This window comes from Helianthus annuus, chromosome 2 (genome assembly GCF_002127325.2).
Source record: "Helianthus annuus cultivar XRQ/B chromosome 2, HanXRQr2.0-SUNRISE, whole genome shotgun sequence".
NCBI classification, from domain to species: domain Eukaryota; kingdom Viridiplantae; phylum Streptophyta; class Magnoliopsida; order Asterales; family Asteraceae; genus Helianthus; species Helianthus annuus.
The window spans coordinates 157,006,624-157,018,778 of record NC_035434.2 but is presented as its reverse complement, the minus strand read 5'-3'; the positions used below and the strand labels follow the sequence as shown (position 1 = coordinate 157,018,778).

The following is a 12,155-nucleotide window of genomic DNA, read 5'->3' as shown; positions in this document are numbered from 1 at the left end:
AGGATATCCAGGACACGGTCGTTAACCCCCAAATGTTTATGTTATCAAACAATACAGATTAAAACGGGTTATGCGGATTTATTAAATCACAATCCGACAAAATAATCCCATACCCGACCAAGCGGTATTATTATACCGTATCCCAAGCCCGTATAGAGAAAATAAGTTAAAAGTATTTACTTGGTGATAGCAGTAAAATTCCTAAGGTTCTTGAAAGGCACTTTTACTGGAAGTTATTAATCTGTATAGAAGGTTTAATTAGCCTATTAGGATGCTAAATGGTCTTTAATTAAGTCAAGGACTTAGACCGGTTAGCTAGAAGGAGATCTTACGGTTCTAAACGCTAGATTAAGCAAAGACCGGGATAGAATGTGATCTAGACCCGACAAGCTTGGATACTTGTATAATATGGGTAAACTAAACACATTCTGGAAAATGAGAGTTAAGGATAAGGTTAAGTCCGTTTCGGCTATTTTACGCAAACTAGTCACGTAAACCAATCCGAACGCATAAACGCGTAACATGTAACCAAATAAATTATATACAGGTCTTAATCATTATTATGCTCAGAATATGTTAATATATCAGTAATATATTAACGTATATGCCCAAAAAGTAATTTAAACCAAAATAAGTCCCATAAGGGCATTTTGGTAATTTTAATGCCCATAAAAGAGTTTAAATACTAAACTGAGTTCCATGTCTGATTTAATCAGTAAAAATATACATTTTTATAAGTTATCAGCAGGGTATTTTATATATATGTGAAATATATATTATATAACCAAACTATGCACCGAAGGAGCATTTTGGTAATTTCACATAAGCTTTAAAGGTAAAAATAGACTTCTGAGTTTAAAAACTTTGGCTTACTGTATAATTACATAAATTAGCTTAAAACATCAGTGGGAAATAAGTTTTATATGCCAAAATAGTTTTGCCCCATACTAGGTGCTAAAAACGCTTAAAAATCGGTTTAAAGGGGTATTTGGGTTAAAATAGGAAATCTGAGTTTTTGATTAGTTTATAAAGTTCAAAATACTCTATTTATCATTTAGAATCAGTAGCAAAAGGTTTGGCATTAAAAAGTTATGTAAAACTCATTTTATGCATGAAAAGGTTAAAACCGAATATTACCGAAATCAAGCTATAATCCTATGTTATGCTCAGCCTAAAAATAAATAAAAATCTTCAAAAATCTCAAAATATTATTTTACATCAGTAGGTAAAAAGTTTGGTGTCAAAAATCGGGTTTAGACAAGCTTTATGCTAATTACGCTATTTAAATAATAAGAAGTTCCTTAATTACGCTATTGAGCATAACTCCTATTCTAGACCTCAAATTGATGTCAAATTTTCAGGACATGACTAAATATCAGTAGCAAAGGTTTTAGTCCATTCACATTGCTAAAAATCTCAGTTGTATGTAAAAAGGGCGTTTATGGCATTATTAAGCATAATTACGATCAAGTGCATATAATTCAAACCACAAGGCACCATGCAATATAACTCCAGAGAGTTATACTGCTAAGTAATGTGGTCCTATTGGAAGCTTAAAACATGGGAGAATCAAGCTTAAACGGGTCAGAACTAAAAGTCAAAGCAAAAGTCAAGCTTTTGCGACTTTCGGTTATAAACTGACCTTAGACTATTAATTGCCAGGTTAGGACTGATAAAACATGATTTAATATTAATTACCAAGTCATTAGAATGTTAAAATATAATTTAGAACCTCTGGTTTATTAATTTTAATCATTTTTGACACTTCTGTCTAAACTACTTTGACCCGACAATTAACAGGTCAAACGAGATAATTAGGAGATGCCCTTTTAAGGGTTAATCACCTATACTAATGTGGTTCTTTAACAACTTTCAATTTGATCAGTGGTTAAGCCACTTGTAATTAGAACGAAAGTCAAACTAATTTTATGATTAATTTGACTTTAGAGTAATTATGCCAATTAAAACAATTAATCAAGAAATTAGAGGCTTACTACAAGTCCTAGCTGTCTTTTCTACACTTGATGATCCTCTTCTTACTGATGGAAGCTCCAGAGCAAGTCCCTCAAGTGAAAGTTGCAAATGTGATTTGAAACTCAAGAACTAGGCTCCCTTATATAGCAATTTCTATGAATCTTGATTACTTCCAGGTGTAATTGAAGGCCCTGGGATCACCCCAGGTGTCCTAGCTAGTGCAAATAACCGACATACAGCTCCCTAGGTCGTTACAACCTAGATTAAGGCGGTGGAACAGCCAAACCCGCACCTGTCAACATTTTTCTGATACTGGGACCTCTTGCGGCCCGCGTAAGGATTCTGCTTGGCCTTACGCGGCCCGCCTGGAGATGGGGAACTGGCAAACCAAGTTTTCATGATGGCAGTTTCAGTCCCTGATTGTTTTTAATCCTTTTTTAACCTTATTGTTGACACAAAAGGCCCTTGTAGTTAGTTTGATGAAGCTCAATGATGAATAACCAAACTTCGTTAGGCTCGGGTTCGTTAAATATCTTCATGAAAGCAAGTTTCGTCAAGTTGACACTTATAGCCCAAAGTTTAGAAAACATGGTTAACGATCTCAGAATCACGTGAAATTTTTACCACTTATTCTTGGGAGTATATTTGAGTATTTCAAAGCCTCGGTTTCGTTAAAAGGTCACTCAGAGGTCAGAATTGACATATTGACACTTTTAACCCTTGTAATTATATAATCTTTCGATTATTTTCACAAACGGCTTCTTATATCCAATTGATCACCTGCTTAAGAATATTTTCTTCACGTATGGTCATTCAGAGACTCAAGTTTGGCATGTTGATACTTTTAGTCCTTCTGTAAGCATAGGTTCACTGTTTGTCAACTTTAGTCCTTCGATACTAAATCTTTTGCATATTTAGAGTTTAGGACACGTGTCTATACCTAATTGGACACGTTTTTTACGTGGTGTTACATCTATACATATACTAAAGTAAACCAATTTGAGACACATAACAATATTGGGCTATCTTGAAAAAAATAAATTAATCCCTACTTAATATTTTCATCCAAATTTTAATTTTCAAATTCAAATTAATACGATAACATCTTATTAATATTGATTACATTTTATTAATATTGTTATACTTATTACCTTTCCACAAATTTCGCACTTACTTCAAATATATCTTTAACTTATAATTTATAGTGATAATGATATTTTTATTTAAATTACATTTTTTTTACAAAGTTAATGAATTTTTAAGTATTATGATAGACAACATGATATGTTTGAAACAAACTTTAAGTTACAATGAAAATGATCAAATGTAAATCGAAATACGAGTTTAAATGTTTTTCATATTTAAAATATATTATGTGATCAAGAGTTTAAACTTCTTATTTGAAAACTTATACGTTTATCAATAGGGCCCAGTAGTTTATTAATATAGTCCAACAATTTTTGAAATTATAGGCGAGGCAAGATGAGTTAATTGTATAATAAAACAAGGACGAATAAATTTATAGGTTATCTAAATAGTTTTCCATTGTTTAATTACACGATTTCAAATAATTAAAAAGCTTCTTAAAGAATTGATGATTAAGCACCTGACAAATGAGGTATTGATTACTATGAGTAAGTGACTGCAAGCTTGTGGGATTATTATCAAATACACCTACTTCTTATTATCTTATTGTGTTATACAAACATACACTTTTCATCATTAAACCCGTATAATACACGGGACCAGTGGCAAAGCTTGACAATGAAGACCGGGGGGGGGGGGGGGAGTGGGTCGAAAACGTATATACCCAAAAATTTCTATAGAACTGGGGGCTGAAAACGTATATACCAAAAAATTTCTATACGAAAACTACATATATAACACTGCTGAGCGAAAAGTTCGAGCGGTCGGGCGCCCCACAATCCCTCTTAAGGTGCACCCCTGCACGGAACTATAACCTAGTTAGTTAACAAACAACTAAATTTATAGGAATACACACAAAGATACATTCTAAACCAATCATTATTGAAAATAAAAAATGTGTTGGTATTGTAAGAACATAACCTAGCATGTTTAGCATTAAAACCTAACATATTGATTGCGTTTAACCAATTCATTTCATTAAAGAGATTCAAAATCTCGACATATTATCCTTCCAAAAGAAATATCCACTACGTAACACTACTTGATTATCCCAAAACCATACTCCCTTTATCATCAATTGATTAACAACCGTTGCTTACATTTACATCAACGTTATTCTTGAATGAAGCCACGTAACACTTAACTCAAAAAAGTTTTGCTACGTGCATAAATTCGATAGAATCACACCACGATAAGTCAATAACACTCCCCGTCAACATCCAACCAGCCGAAAACATTAAAACCCGACCTTCATCAAACGCGTTCAAACCCTAATCAACATATTACTCCATTAATTAAACCATTATAATTATAATTATAAACACAACATACCAAAGAAACATTTTTAGGGTACTAAAATGCAACTTTTCACCAACAACACAAAAGTAAGTTTGTAGAATTGTAGTCAAACACAAAGAAAGTCAAAATCCAATCCAAAGTTCTTGATATTTCACCATCACCAAACCATCATCATCAAATCTTCTTCTTCTTCTTCTGCAGCTTCTTCCTCTTCATGAACCATCGCTTCGCTCAATTCTTCTTCGCTTTCTCTCTCATCATCAACTTTCTCTCTCTAAAACTCCTCCCAGCCTTCCGTCAATTCCTCTCCAAAACCCTAGATTTCCTCAAAATGGATTCATTCTTCTTATTCTCCGACTCAATCGATGAAGACTCACTTTACGGTACCCGTTCGATTAAGAGTTTATCCGACCTAGACCCCGAGAAGCTCTATCTCGTCGATCACAGGTAACTTGTGCTTCAAGTTTGCTAACTAGTTAGTTAATTAGTTGGTTAATTGGTTAAATTAGTTAGTTATGGTTGTTATTGTGTTTGCAGGTGGTGGAATGAGGCTCGTGAATCGATGTTTAGGGAAGTGGAAGGGGATTTGTATGGTACAAGTTGTGGTTTGTCTGCTGATTTTGAATCTGAGATTGTGTTGGATATGAGGAGGTGTAATGGAGAAGAGGAAGGGGTTTCCGGGCGCGAGTATGCGTTGGTTTCGGAATGGATGTTTTATCGGGCGCTTAAGTGGTTAGTGAAGTTGTTGAGTTGATCTAGGGTTTGTTTATGTTGGTGCATACATTAGTAGATATATTAGTTTTGTTGTTCTTATGAATAGGGCTGTAAATGAATCGAACACTCAGCGAACAGTTTGTGAAACGTTCGGCGGGAAGTTCGTTTTTGTTCGTTCGATTAGCTTAACGAACGAACACGAACAAAAAAATTCGTTCGGTTAGCTTAGCGAACGAACACGAACAAAGGTCTCATTCGTTCGTATTCATTTGATTATGTTAAAAGAATAATAATAAATAATTAATCTTTTATCTAAACATATTGAAAACTTGAAACGCTGTTTATTTCTAAGTTAGCTAAAATTTGGACATTCAAGACATTTTTTGGTATAATTTTGTCTAAGTTAGGTAAACTCTGAATGGTTATGTCTAAGTTGGTTAAACTTGATTCATCGTTTGGTGGTTGTAGTAGACTTCTTGTGTTTTGATTTATCATTTGATGGTTGTATTTAGCTACTTATGTCCAATATTTAAGGTTAACAATGTTTTTATTTTTAAGTTTGTTCAGTTACGTTTCGTTTTTATTTGTCTGCGTTCGTTTGTGTTCGAGACCGGTGTTCACGAACTGTTCGTGAACAACTGAAAGAACGAACACGAACATAAACTTACGTTCGGTATGCGTTCGTGAACAGTTCGTAAACGTGCTAATTTCCTTAACGAACGAGCACGGACATGGCCTTGTTCGTGTTCGTTCTGTTCGATTACAGCCCTACTTATGAACATATTAGTAAAATATAAGTGAATTAGATCAATTAGAATTCTGGTTTATATTACTGTGAATCTAAGTGTCTAAATTGAACTTTGTAACTGTATTAGCTTGTGATGATACCATTAGGGTTACTGTTACATAAGAGGTGTTTATATAGAACATCATATTACACATCTAGTCCCTATGCTATATCATTTAGTCAAATAATATACACGAATGTACATGGAATTATTTTCAAATAAATCGACAAGATTTGAAGGTTTTCCGTGCTAGCACATTTGATATCATATAGTATTATTTGTTCGTTTTGACTTTAGTATATCTTCTCTGTTTGGTGTTCTTGGTTAGATGAGAAAAAACTGGAAAGCAAGACGCGAATGTAACTGTTATAGTTAAAAAGATAGAATATGATTGATGTTTACTACTATATTTAGGCATTAAATATCTTTCATACTTATTGTCTTGAGACACATTTATTTAGCTAGCTCGCCAAGTGCTTTTGAAATTGACTAAAAATACCGTAGAAATCCTGGAACCGGTGCTGGAGCTTACGATAACATGCATAGAAATGTAACGAGTGTGAGGGTGGAAGGAGCTCTCTTTTACTCTACGTCGGACATGCTACACTGAAGTACTGTAATAATTATTAGAAACACTATCATAGATTTGTGATGTTTGCTCTAGGCCACATTATAGGTGTAGAACAATCTTTTTGAATTGTTATGGATCATACTGAAATCATGAATTTAAGGTTTTTTTTTTTTTTTTTTGCACTTGTTATTGTTTTGTTTGCTCTTCGATTTAACCATTACCGATCATAAAAAAATTATTTTGTATTCCCAAAATCATGTTTATAGTCTGTTATTCAACTGTTAGATGACTGGTATTGTTGGTCATCAAGATAATGTTTTTTTTGCAGGCATTACGATCTGAAGAACGTTCAGAACATAGTATCCATAGAGGATAATAAGGCAGACTTGTTTTTCTTACAAGTCAGGCTTTCAATTTCCCCAACCAACGATTCATTGGTAGTAAGGATTAGCGAAAAGGTATAAACTAGTGGTTAGTTGTATAAATTTTATACATACAGCCATTTAATGTGGAATATAGTGTTTTTTTTTAATTCTAATCATTGTTGTTCAGGACAACGAATTTAGAGCTTTTAATAAATCTTGCGAGATATTTAGTGTCAATAATACTGGCTTGGTAAGTGATTTTTAACCGTTCTTTTTTCTTTCCGATGTGTAACTGCCATTTCGGCTTTGTTAAATGATTCCATGTATTTTGCAGCTGAAGATTTGGGATTTTTCAGGACAAATTACAAACTTATTCCTACAAGGCAGAATGCCACCTGGTAATTCTGGATTAGTGAATGATGAGGTAGTTACTTTGAAAATATTACTTGACAACAACTGAGTTGAGCAACTTTTTTTAATTTTCTTTTAGAGTAAAATGCCATTTTCGTCCCCAAGGTTTGGCCAGTTTTGCGACTTTCGTCTAAAGGTTTGTTTTTCCGCATCTGGATCCAAGAGGTTTGAAATCTTGCCATTTTTATCCAGGTCGTTATCTCCGTTCAATTTTCCGCGTTAAGTCAGGGGTATTTCCTTCTTTTTTATTAACTTAAAGGGCAATTCGATCCTTGTCACCGAATTGCCCTTTAAGTTAGCAAAAAAGACGGAAATACCCCTGAATTAATGGAGAAAAATAGATGGAGTTAACGAGTTGGAAGAAAATTGCAAGATTTCAAACCTTTTGAATCCAGATGCGAAAAACCAAACCTTTGGACGAAAGTCGCAAAACTTGCCGAACCTCAGGGACAAAAATGGCAATTTACTCTTTCTTATTTTGATACTTATAGAACCGTATTTTAAAACTTTCGTATGTTACTGCAGATTTCCTTGGAGTTACAAGTGTTTGGTTTATCTCGTGATATTACGCACAAAGAAAATGGGATGGCAGTTGACTCGAATACCGAAAGGAATGTGAACGGTCACTCTGACAAAGTCAACCCAAATGTCAGACTCGGTCAACATACTAGTAGCGTTAATGAGAGTTATAACTTGGGGTTGACCGGATTATACAATCTTGGAAACACGTGCTTTATGAATAGTGCAATCCAGTGCTTGGCGCATACTCCTCAACTTGTTGATTATTTTCTCGGGGACTTTAGAAAAGATCTGAATTTCGAAAATCCATTGGGCATGAATGTATGTATAATGTATTTAGATTATTGTTAGAGTTAAATACCATTTTCGGCCCTGTGATTTGGCCACTTTTGCAACTTCCGTCCAAAGGTCGTTTTTTCCGCATCTGGATCCAAAAGGTTTAAAATCTTGCCATTTTCATCCGGCCCTTTAACTCCATCCATTTTTATCTGTTAAGTCAGGGTATTTCTGTCTTTTTTGTTAACTTAAAGGGCAATTTGGTCCTTTTCACTTTATGTACAAGCATTTAGCATAATGTACAAGTATTCAAAGTTACCTTTAACGGAGAAAAAAAGACAAAATAACCCCTGACTTAACGGAGAAAAATAGATGGAGTTAACGATCCGGATGAAAATGGCAAGATTTCAAATCTTTTAGATTCATATGCGGAAAAACAAACCTTTGGACGAAAGTCATGAAAATGGCATTTTACTCTTATAATTATTTTAAGAGAGTAAATTTATAAAATTACTTTTTTGCCCATGATGACCAGGGTAAGCTTGCTTTAGCATTTGGAGACTTGATTAGGCAATTGTGGACACCTGGCGTTACTTCCGTGGGCCCTCGAGATTTCAGATCAAGACTAGTTGATTTCGCACCACAATTTGATGGCTATAATCAACATGATTCTCAAGTTGGTGATCCTCAGTTTTAATAACCTTGATACATCAACCATCTTTTAATATAGAGTTAATTATGTTTTTCGTTCCCGTGGGTTGTTGAAAACAACCATTAGTTTAAAAATTGCGAAAACAGTATCAGTACTTTCACTTTTGTAACTATTACAGTCCGCCTCACTTAACACCATCGATTTAACCATTATTCAGACTATGTGCTTGGCACGTGCAGGGGCATTTTTGTCGTTTCCTTTTAAAAAGAAACCCTTGTAATCATTAAATCTTTTTACTTTAAATATAGGAATTTCTTGCTTTTTTGCTGGATGGACTTCATGAAGATTTAAATCGCGTAAAAATCAAACCATATAATGAGATAAAAGACGTGGATGGAATTCCAGATAAAGAAGTAGCAAATGAACACTGGAGAAACCATTTAGCTCGCAACGATTCCATAATAGTTGACATGTGCCAGGTCAGCACTCTGATTTTTTTTTCGGTTTCTTCATTAATCAATATCTAAACTCTTATCATATATTATCTTTATTTTACAGGGGCAGTATCGGTCAACTTTGATATGTCCACTTTGCAAGAAACATTCTGTTACATTTGATCCCTTTTTATATTTATCTCTACCTTTACCTTCTACAACAATGAGGGCCATGACGTTAACCGTGTTGACCACCGACGGGTCAACTTTGCCAGTTCCGGTAACCGTCACTGTCCCAAAATTTGGGAAGTTTAAAGATCTTATTCAGGCTTTGAGCACTGCGTGTTCGTTGCGAGATGACGAAACTTTGCTTGTGGCCGAGGTATGTACCATTAAGTCTAGGCCTGTAAATGAACCAAATGAACACGAACAGAGGCATGTTCGTGTTAGTTCATGTAACTTTAACCGAACACGAACATATAACCAAACAACTTTTTTTGTTCATGTTCGTTTATTAAGAAATAAGAAAAATGAGCATGTTCATGTTCATGTTCGTTTATGTTCGTTCATTTAAAACCTAAATGACAGTTCACGAACGTAAACAAACAAACTTAAACGAACGTAATTTAACAAACAATAATCAACACAAATGAACAAGTTTAAAGAAACATAAATGAACACTAATGAATATAATTTACTAAACATAAACGAACATAAAGTAATTTATAATATAAATTAGTGATTGATTACGATAATTTCCATTGGAAAACCCGTTTTTATTACTAGAAATCCCAATTATCAATTAGTTCTATAAGTGGTTAGAAAGATCCTTTTATGTTTAATATATATATTTTCTTAAGCTTTTTGGTTTCCCATAATTACAAAACCATTTTACTTGAATATTAAACTTAATATTTGGCAGATTTACAACAATTGCATTCTTCATTTCTTGGATAAACCAGCGGATTCTTTAGAGCTGGTTAGAGATCATGATACGCTTGTTGCGTATAGGCTACCGAAGGATCAAGATTCATTACCGTTGGTCGTATTTACACATTGCCATCTTGAAGAGTAAGTTATTTCGTAATCATGTTTCTTAAACTCTTAATATTCTTACACTACCATTTATCGGGCTTCAGGTCAAACTGTCATGGGGGTCCACCTTTAAGAAGGTTTGGCATTCCTCTAGCAGCGAGGATTCCGGAGCGTAGTGACGGTTTCGAGTTACATAAGAAATTTCTTCAATTACTTGATCCACTCGTCATGCCGGAAGAATTTTCTTCAGATTCTTTGGATAATTGTTCTGTAAGCATCGCCGATCAAGACACCAAAATGGATGATGTGGCGGATGATGTGGCGGATGATGTAGTGATTGAGGATGTGTCAAACAGTGATGACGTTACGGTAAAATCTTCAGTGGATGAAACCTTTCACTTCTCACTGGAAAAACAAGGGATTTCGCAAGTAAGATCGAAGATTGTGATGGATGAACCGCTATTGATCCCCGAAACGCGTAGAATTTCTATTCTTGTTTCATGGCCCGAGGAAATGTTGAGACGATATGATACGTGTATTTTAAACCGTTTACCGGAAACGGGTGGGCTTCCGTTAGCTGCGAACGACCCGCCAGAATCAGTTTCTTTATATAAATGTCTTGAGGCTTTTTTGAAGGAAGAACCGTTGGGACCCGAAGACATGTGGTATAATTTCATATTTTAAATAAGAGTAAAATGTCATTTTCGTCCCCGACGATTGACCAGTTTTGCGACTTTCGTCCAAAGGTTTGTTTTTCCGTATCTGGATCCAAAAGGTTTGAAATCTTCCATCCAGCTCGTTAACTTCATCCATTTTTCTCCGTTAAGTCATGGGTATTTTTGTCTTTTTCATAAAGGGTATTTCGAGTACTTGTACATTATGCTATATGCTTGTACATAAAGTGAAAAAGACCAAATTGCCCTTTAAGTTAACAAAAAAGACGAAAAATCCCTAATTTTACGGAGAAAAATGGATGGAGTTAACGGGCTGGATGAAAATGGCAAGATTTCAACCCTTTTGGATCCAGATGCGGAAATACAAACCTTTGGACGAAAGTCGCAAAACTGGTAAAACCTCAGGGACGAAAATGGTAATTTACTCTTTAAATTTTTTAACGAGTTTTAAGCGTGAATATGTATTAATGTTGAAAAATTCAGGTACTGTCCTAAATGCAAGGAACACCGACAGGCTAGCAAAAAGTTAGATCTGTGGAGACTGCCGGAAATTCTGATTATTCATTTGAAAAGATTTTCATACAACCATTTTCTCAAGGACAAATTGGAGACTTTTGTTGACTTTCCTATTGTTGACTTTGACCTTTCGAATTACACCGTTCACAAAGATTGCCAGTCTTCTATTCACTACAAACTGTACGCCGTAAGTAATCATTATGGTGGCATGGGTGGTGGCCACTACACCGCTTTTGCACAAGTAAGTAACTTCCTAAATCATTTTATCAAAACAATATGATATTTATCATAACGAGTGACATAAATCATCTCATTGAAATTGTTTGTTAATTGCAGTGTGGTGAGCAGTGGTATGAGTTTAATGATAGCCAGGTGTTCTCCGTTAGTGAAGACCAAATCAAGACGTCTGCAGCGTATGTTCTGTTTTACAAGAGGGTTTGACGAAAAAAAGTCAAACATGTGCAGGGAACTTCATTATGGCCCAACGGTAGATTTGGGGCCATTTATACATTACATCTGATGATACAAATAGGTTGTGAGAGGGTGGGTGGCCTGTGCTGTAAATGTGACTTAGATTAGACTTTAAAGTTTTTTGACAGTTGCCACCTCAACTTCACCTTCTTTTAGACTTCATTTCATACTGCAGGGTTTCGTCTCTTTTCTATCTCTGTATTCGTCTCTTTATATTCATTATTTCTTTTCTTTAGATTTTGAGTGTTAATATTAAACTGTTTGAAACCAACTGAACCGCCCAAATCAAAGCAAGCTGGTCGGTTTGAGA

General features: G+C 34.7%; 1 protein-coding gene across 1 annotated transcript; it reads left to right on the top strand.

Annotated features, from left to right (window-relative positions):
• The first annotated feature begins 4,532 nt into the window (after positions 1-4,532).
• Positions 4,533-12,080, top strand: LOC110925356 (ubiquitin carboxyl-terminal hydrolase 8). The gene is made up of 13 exons (XM_022169312.2): positions 4,533-4,866; positions 4,957-5,151; positions 6,821-6,950; positions 7,045-7,107; positions 7,192-7,281; positions 7,794-8,108; positions 8,599-8,739; positions 9,024-9,194; positions 9,274-9,531; positions 10,072-10,220; positions 10,289-10,849; positions 11,342-11,615; positions 11,711-12,080. The coding sequence occupies exons 1-13, from the start codon at positions 4,634-4,636 to the stop codon at positions 11,813-11,815; spliced, it is 2,685 nt and encodes an 894-aa protein (XP_022025004.1). The 5' UTR covers positions 4,533-4,633; the 3' UTR covers positions 11,816-12,080.
• Positions 12,081-12,155: the final 75 nt, after the last annotated feature.